At 47.9% G+C, this 8866-nt stretch overlaps 1 protein-coding gene across 2 annotated transcripts in view; it reads right to left on the bottom strand.

Annotated features, from left to right (window-relative positions):
* Positions 1 to 100: 100 nt before the first annotated feature.
* Positions 101 to 8866, bottom strand: part of SERAC1 (serine active site containing 1) — a 32162-nt gene continuing 23396 nt past the window's right edge. For both annotated transcript variants that reach the window (XM_032976727.2, XM_032976728.2), the window contains exons 15-17: positions 7018 to 7200; positions 5434 to 5577; positions 101 to 3478 (exon numbers count right to left, since the gene is read on the bottom strand). In XM_032976727.2, the coding sequence (XP_032832618.2) occupies positions 3300 to 3478; positions 5434 to 5577; positions 7018 to 7200 (506 nt within the window). In that variant the 3' untranslated portion in view covers positions 101 to 3299. The remainder of the gene's footprint in view (positions 3479 to 5433; positions 5578 to 7017; positions 7201 to 8866) is intronic.

Raw genomic sequence — 8866 nt, 5'->3', positions numbered from 1 at the left:
CAAGGTCGCTTGTGAAAACAAGCTCTACAGGTGAGTGGGCTTTACATGGTAAAATATAAAAACAATTGTTATAGTTCCGTCCAAGTTCATCACAGTACACTTTGGCGCAGAGTACGTTTATTGCTTTCAAGGGAAAACAAAAAGAAGTCCTCTCCGGTTCTGTATTCACGCTTAAAATCGCACAATTTACAACATTCGCAACCGATCAAAATTTGCACTTTGATTTTCAGGCAGCAAAGAGACGAATAAAAAACACAGAGGCAGTGTGAACAACTCGACTGAATATCCCCAGGCAGTGGAGCGCCTTGCTTTGTCAGCCACTGAATCGGCATTTCCGGAAAAAATCTACCTGAAGCTGGATTTATCCCGAAACAGCCCAAATATAAAATTCAACATTCTGTCCATCGGTCCACTTTCTATCGAAACTGCATCTGACAGTGGTGTGCAGGGTGTCTCCCCACAGCGGCATCATTATTCAGCGATTATAATTAGGGCAGCGCTTTGAACTGTACGGTTAAAACACTGGTGTTACATTTAACTGGGACCGATATCTTACAGTGTCCTCGCATATAAACACCTGGCAGTTCACCAACATTGGTTCAAGCAAAACCTGGCCCTGCCGATGAGACAATGGATGTCTTAATCAGTCCTTGCCTATGAAACATCTGGCATTTTATCAACATTTTCCAAGAAAAACCTGACCCTGCTGATGAGACACCGGGTGTTTGTGTAAAAATGAAAAAAATAATATACATATAATTCTTCACACACCACACCACGCGGGTGCATAGTGTTACCTACGAATGTATGTGCACGTGCCATTACGTGGATTTTCTCTGTGTCATGCGACACCCTGGGCAACCCTTGCAAACCAGACGTTCCAACTCAACGCATTATTATCCCGGTCAAACGATTCAATTAATTCAACTCATCTTGCACAAACCGCAGCCGAATACGAATGATTGAAATCAAAGTGACACCCTGCTCATGTGAGCATCTAGGCGGTGCTCATCAGTTGCTTACAGCCCTGAGCCAATGGTGGAAATTCCCTATTCCTATGGCGGGGGTGAGTGAAACCGTCGCACAGAGAGACCCGCAGGTTCACACTGAGATCTGTAGAGATCTACCATGGATGCGTTACACCATACCACTGCCTCATTAAGCACCTCAATGTAAAATTCGCTGCTTTACGTCCACATCGGCCGTACGAAAAAGAAGATAGCCTCACATCATGGCACTTTGGGCCTGTGCCCAGTAACTGTGTTTTTTTTTAAGTAATATAAGCATAGGGTGACCGGGCAGAGGAGGGCAAAGTCTTTGCAAGGCACAGGTCAGTGGTGCTGTGAAAGTTTAATTACCGATAGCACTACAGTATGTTTTCCTATAACGTGTTAGTCGCGTTCCGGCAGAATACCACGTTGTTGAAAAGTCGGGTTATATTCCTGGTTCTTTCGGTAAAGTCACGTATATATACGTGACTTTACCGAAAGAACCAATAATATGAATCCCTGCAGTCACGAAAGCTTTAAATCAAGATTTAAAGTCGGGTTATAATAAATGTCGCGAGATGCGTATGCAGGCTGGGTAGCGTCTGGAAGCATCCAGCAGCATCCCACTCTGTCTTGTGCAATGCTACCCCGAGGCAGCCCCGCAGCCGCTTGTTCCGACTCGCGTGTCGTTGTTCCGATCACTCAATCGCGTTATATCCAATTCGCATCCGCGTTATATTTATATATATAAAAAATGTGTCCCCGAATACATTCATCGCGTTATATACAGTTCGTCTTGTCAAAACACGCGTTATAGGAGAACAGAACTGTATAGGAAAAAAAACAAAGCACTTGATCCCACCCGTGGCACAGGCTGAATAGGGACCTACGTACCATATTTACAAAGCTATGCAAAGTGCCATCAGTCGACTGCACGAAGCACGCACATTGCCTACGCGCGGCCACGGTCAAAGCGTTCGGGGGAGATCAAGAAAATCCGGCGGGGAATGCCAGCCGGTCAGGAACAACGTTCGGGTGAGCGAGTGTCGCGCGGCACTGCGCTTCTATTTGGCCTTCGCAGCTACACTCGTGCACGGTATGGCTACGTATGTATGTTGTAGCTTGTTTCGCACCGCACGTAGCCAAACCGTGCAAACCGGAGGTGCGGAGGGGGGAGAACAAACTAAGCGCGAAAAAGCAGTTCTCAAAGGAATTCGTTTTCAATCTCGATTTAAAAATGCATCGCTCCCAGTGGCCTTCTAATACCGTGCAATGCAGTGGTAGCAAGCGCACCTTAGGCACATGGCCTTGATTCCGAGGAATATATAGCGGCGGCGGGGAGAGGCGTCTGAATATGGCTATGGGAGAATGGCTTCTGTGCCGAGTAAACAGGTTTCTTTAAAACCACAAAAAAATGAATAAGATGCAGTGTGACTGTTCCAGTGGGCCATCCATATTAGTGTTTTCCACACGGGATAAATTACTGCATAGATTAATATTGATTCCAGTATCGGCTGCTATCAATTACCCGCGTTTCATTTATTTCCACTTGATACCTGCTCACACTAGCAACGTCACAAGATGAAGTATCCGTTCGCAAATCCGGCTGAGCAGTGCCACTCCCTCCGTGTTAAGAGAACAGCTGACAGAAGTTGACAGCTACCTCTGAGACCCCTTCTTCAAATGATATTCCGATTCACACACAGAATGGCACACAGAAGCAGATAACACAGAGCCACGTCTGAGAACCTTTCTTCAAAGTGACACTCTGGTCCACACACTCAGCAGAGGGCGACTCTTTCCCAACTCGCTCTGCTGTATGAGTGTCCCATCGCGTGATGCCAGTCAAACAAGTATTCGAATTTTCAGAGCTGGAATTAAGAGAAATTAAATGAAGAACCAAAGTTAATGTGACAATTTGTTTTTGTGAGTGGACACACACACACATCACTCTCACGCCACACACGGAATATGTTACGTGTGCAAACTAACACTCACTGTGCAAACTCACACACACACACATCACGTTGGCTGTGTGTGCAAACTCGCACTCACTGTGCAAACTCACACATCACGTTGGCTGTGTGTGTGAGTGTGAGCAAACTCACACTCAATGTGCAAACTCACACCCACACATCACGTTGGCTGTGTGTGTGTGTGTGTGAGCAAACTCACACTCACTGTGCAAACTCACACTCGCACATCACGTCGGCTGTGTGTGCGTGCGTGCAAACTCACGCTCGCACAGACACACACACACACTTCACGCTGGCTGCGTACGCTATGAAGCGTGAGAGTTCAGGTGACTGGTCACGTGAGGCTGCCGCCGCCGCCGCCGCCGCCATTGTTACCGCCCTCTGCCCTTCCCTCGTTAACGCAGTCCCTGATGAAGCTCATCGTCCTCTGGTAGAGCAGAGAATCCCTGCTCGGGGGCTTGCACACGTTCAGGTGGTTGACGTCCAGCGCGACGAACTGCCCCACTCCAGGATCTACAGACCGCACCCACAAGGGGTTTCTCCACTGAACACGAAGCACCTCGCCAATTCTTGAACATTTGACTGAGCAACCAGACGCCTCGCCGTCCATGGGAATGAATGGAAATCGTCGATCCTCCTGTTCTCTGTTTATACGAGTTTTGTGTAAGCGGCGTGAATATAGGCTGTTTGTGTATATGCAGGAAGTGTGCACTGTATATATTTACTAGCTGTATATATGGGTTGTGTGTGTATATATAGGCTGTGTATATATGTTGTATATATAGGCTTTGTGTGTATATATATAAGCTGTGTATATAGGCAGTGTGTGTGTATATATATAGGCTGCGTGTGTAAATATATAAGCTGTGTATATATAGGCTGTGTGTATACTATATATAAGTTGTATATATAGAGGCTGTATATATATAGGCTGTGTATATGCTGCGTGTATGCATATATACACACACATCCTATATATACAGGCTGTGTGTATACAGTGCTGAAATAAAGTTTTTGAACCCCAATGATGATGATGATGGAAATTCCATAGTTTTATCACGACAGCCTTTTTAATCAAAACTGGCCTTTTCTTAAATATCCAAAAGGGTTGATATTACCCAATCCCATGTCTTTGGAAACAAAACGATATATGAATTAAACAATTAGTAATTAAGGTTCGTGGTATGTGAAAAAGTAAGCGAATCCCTGGTTTCGTTAGCCTCATTAAGGGAATAATTAGAATCAGTTGTTTAAACAATTAGGCAGATTGTCAGGGGTGAGAGTTTGGAAGGCACCACCCTATATAAAGATCAGAAATTTTGTGAGTTTGGTCTTCACCATACAGGTGTGTGGAAACAAGTCAAGCCACGGTCAAAAGAAATCTCAAGAGGACCAGATAAAAACGAGCTATTGATGCTCATCGGTCCGGAAAGGTTTACAAAACAATTTCTAGGGATATTCTTGGTTCTTTCGGTAAAGTCACGTTGAAGGGAAACAATAAAATAATAAAATATATAAAGCAATAAAATTCTCACGACGTTTCGACTGCAACACCTGATGATGAAGTTCACCAAAGAGCAGACAGATGATCCACACAACTTCTGGAACAATGTTCTCCGGACAGACGACTCAAAGTGATAACTTTTTGGCCTCAATGAGAACAGAAGAACCTCATCCAATTTGTCAGGAAGCATGGCGGTGGGAGTTTGGTGGTGGTTTGGGGGGCTGCTTTTCTGCCTCAGGACCTGGGCGGCTTGCCATCATTGACACCACCATGAATTCTGCATTGTATCAGAAGATTCCAGAGGAGCAAGTCAAGCCATTGTCCGTGAGCTGAAGCTGAACCCAAAAGTGGGTCTTACAGCAAGACAATTGTCCTAAACGTACGAGCAGATCTACAAAAGAATTGCTGCAAGGTCCATCCCTAAAACCCCCTCTAAGTGTTGTGGCAGGGCCTGAAGCCAGCTGTCCGTCCATATGCAAGGCAACCCTCAAACGTCACCGAGTTGAAGGAGTTCTGTAAGGAGGAATGGGCCAAAAGTCTGTACAACGCTTACAGGTAACTCTAAGTCGCCAGTCATTGCTGCTCAAGGGGCTGTCACCGGCTACTGAATCTAAAGGTTCACGTACTTTCTCACACCGCGGTTACTGAATGTAGAATCATTTGAGGATATGTAGATGTTGTGTCATCTGTTCAATCAGGTTATCTTTATCTATTATGAGGACTTAGATTCAGATCTAATAACATTTTGGGTTTACAATATGTAAAACATGTGAAAAAACCTAAGGGGTTCACAAACGTGCCATTGGCACTGTATATGTAGGGTGCGTGTACGTGTGTCTATATACAGCCTGTGTGTAAATATATATATAGGCTGTATACACAGCTTACACACCTCCCCCTGTGTGTGTGTGTGTATACATGTAGGCTGCGTGTGTACCAGCCGAGTGGGCGAGTGCACGGGTACCAGACGAGTGGAGAGGCACCACCAGCATGCGGATGAGCCCGTGAACCGGCGTCGCCCGCGTCTCCCCGAAGCTCAGCACACGCAGGCGGCGCCGCTGCACCAGCGCCGTGAATGCCGCGTGGAGCTCCTTGAGACGCGGAGAGTCTAGCGGCGGCGGCGGTGGCAGCAGTAGCAGCAGCAGTAGCAACATTAGCGGCAGTAGTAGAAGTAGCAGCAGCAGCAGTAGCAGCAGCAACAACATTAGCGGCAGTAGCAGTAGTAGCAGCAGAGACAACAGAAGCAGCAGCAGCAGTAGTAACAATAGCGGCAGTAGTAGTAGCAGCAGCAGCAGCGACAACAGAAGCAGCAGCAGTAGTAACATTAGCGGCAGTAGCAGTAGTAGTAGTAGCAGCAGTAGCGACAACATAAGCAGCAGCAGCAGGAGCAGTAGCAACATTAGCGGCAGTAGTAGTAGTAGCAGCAGCAGCAGCGACAACAGAAGCAGCAGCAGCAGTAGTAGCAGCAACAGTAGCAACATTAGCAGCAGTAGTAGTAGCAGCAGCAGCAGCGACAACAGAAGCAGCAGCAGCAACAACAGAAGCAGCAGCAGCAGCAGTCGCAACAGCAGGAGCAGTAGGGACCGGGAGAGAGACATCAACCCCACACAGACATGTCGGCACACACACGGGATGTGTGGTTCACAATGGATGTTTGGGTCTCATCTCTCACGTGAGTACAATTTGCGTCGCGAACCCTCCTCCACACAAGTTTCATTTCATCATTTACGACTGTTTCACTGCATTTATGTATTTATCCAGATAGTGCCACACCGAGTCCAATTACGTATTTTCAGGAGCGTCCTGTGGCTATTCATTTTAAGATGTTTTCAGCCGTTCACTGATGAGTTGTGGTTATTATTCACGTGGGAGGAAGCCGGAGCACCAAGAAAAAAAAACAACCCACACCTTGTGGGGCTGGGAGCAACGCTCTATCCCCCGTACAGACGGAATAAACAGATGGCACAAGTCGTCAACAGTCTATCCCACAACAGAAGGGAGAGATTACATTAATCCACACTGTTTTCTGTAGCGCTTTCTCCTAGCAGAGATAGGCGTAGGGCTCCTCCTAGACTACCACCCATGGGTAGGAAGGGAGTTTCGCAACAACGTCTGTGTGTGATCCAAGAACCCTCGCTGCTACCTCCACAGCGCTGGTCTGCTTACAGGCAGCCACCACTATCGAACGCTGGCGGAGAGTCTCATTTGTAAGGCTTAAAAAAAAATGTGGTGGTAAACAGACAGGTCGCCACGTGCAGTGTAACCACCACCACCGCCAACACCACCACCAACCACCACGACCGGCTATTGCACGATGGCACATGACGCAGAACCTCATCTTCAAAGCTTACACACCTCCCTATTAACGCGGGCGGCTACGTACGGCGGTTCAACGTAACGTACGCACACATTCAAAGAGACGCACGGGCATGCGGGTAAGCGACTGAACGCCATACGGAACCCGGGCCGCCGGAGGAACACCGCGGCGGCGGCGGCGGCGTGCGTAGAAGCCACGATCGGCACCATGCCCCCCACCCCCACCCCTCACCGCGGCCGAGCTCTTTGACCTCCACGGAGGGGAAGAGGAGGTAGCCGACGTTGCGCGACAGTTCGGCGAGGCGGCTGCCGCGGTGTGGGACGCTGTAGAAGACCACGCCCTGAGTCTGCTCCACCACCTGGCGGAACTCCGGAAGCCTCTCCGCATCCGACAGCATCTTCTTGACCAGCAGGCCTGGCGGCGAAGGTACGTGTGTATGTGGGTGTGCGTGTGTATGTGCGTGTGTGTGCGTGTGTGTGTGCGTGTGTGTGCGTGCGTGTGCGTGTATATGTGTGCGTGTGTGCGTGTGTACGTGTGTGTGCACGTGTGTGCGCATGTGCGCGCGTGTGTGTGTGCGTGTGTGTATGTGCGTGTGTGTGTGCGTGTGTGCATGTGCGTGTGTGTGTGTGTGTGCATGTGTATGTGCGTGTGTATGCACGGTGAACATCTTTCGCACCGTTATGCAGCCAACCATGCTAATCGGAGGTGCGCAGGGGGGGGGGAATACAACAAACTAAACACAAAAATAGATTCTAAAGAAATGAATTTTCTATTTAGTATAGTGTATTGCAGTGTATAGCATAGTGCGTAGAATAGTGTGTGTAGTGTTATGTATAATAGTGTACAGTGTAGTGCGTATGTATGTTGAACTTCTTTGGCACCATACGTAGCCAACCATGCTAATCGGAGGTGCGGGGAGAAGGGACCACGAACTAAACACTAAAGGCGGTTTCTAAAGAAATTCGTTTTGAACCTCGGTGATTTAAAAGTGCCGAGCCCAAGCGGCTTGCTAATATTGGAAGGAAAAAGTGTTCCAGACGTCTGCGAAAGCGCATCCGATGGCCAGCCAAATAGAAGTCGATCGTGGGGTCGTGGCTAGCCAGGCGGTGGGTCGACGGAGAGAGTCCGCGCGACGGAGGCTCGCTGAGCAGCAGCGACTGTCGCGGGTCGCCCAAAAAGAATGTCCTCCAGCAAAGAGACGTGAAATAAACGTGCCGTACTGAAGCGAACAGAAATCGGAGCAAAAACCACAGAATAGAGATCAGGGCAGAGACAGCCAGACAGAGATCAGACCAAAAACAACCAGATTGAGATCAGAGTAGAGACGGACAGACAGAGATCAGAGTAGAGACAGACAGATACAGATCAGAGTAGAGACAGACAGATAGAGATCAGAGTAGAGACAGACAGACAGAGATCAGAGTAGAGACAGAGAGATAGAGATCAGAGTAGAGACAGACAGATAGAGATCAGAGCAGAGACAGACAGAGATCAGAGCAGATACAGACAGACAGAGATCATAGCAGAGACAGACAATAGAGATCAGAGTAGAGACAGACAGATAGAGATCAGAGCAGAGACAGACAGAGATCAGAGCAGATACAGACAGATAGAGATCAGAGTAGAGACAGACAGACAGAGATCAGAGCAGAGACAGACAGAGATCAGAGTAGAGAGAGACAGACAGAGATCAGAGCAGAGACAGACAGATAGAGATCAGAGTAGAGACAGTCAGATATAGATCAGAGTAGAGACAGTCAGATAGAGATCAGAGTAGAGACAGACAGATAGAGATCAGAGTAGAGACAGACAGACAGAGATCAAAGTAGAGACAGACAGACAGACAGAGATCAGAGTAGAGACAGACAGACAGAGATCAGAGCAGAGACAGACAGAGATCAGAGTAGAGACAGACAGACATAGATCAGAGTAGAGACAGACAGACATAGATCAGAGTAGAGACAGACAGATATAGATCAGAGTAGAGACAGACAGACAGAGATCAGAGCAGAGACAGCCAGATAGAGATCAGAGCAGAGACAGACAGATAGACATCAGAGTAGAGACAGACAGACAGAGA

The sequence above is a fragment of the Petromyzon marinus genome, chromosome 60, assembly GCF_048934315.1.
Source record: "Petromyzon marinus isolate PM22_M1 ecotype Great Lakes invasive population chromosome 60, UKy_Petmar_22M1.pri1.0, whole genome shotgun sequence".
NCBI classification, from domain to species: domain Eukaryota; kingdom Metazoa; phylum Chordata; class Hyperoartia; order Petromyzontiformes; family Petromyzontidae; genus Petromyzon; species Petromyzon marinus.
The sequence above is the reverse complement of the archived record's forward strand: the minus strand, read 5'-3'. Positions and strand labels throughout refer to the sequence as shown.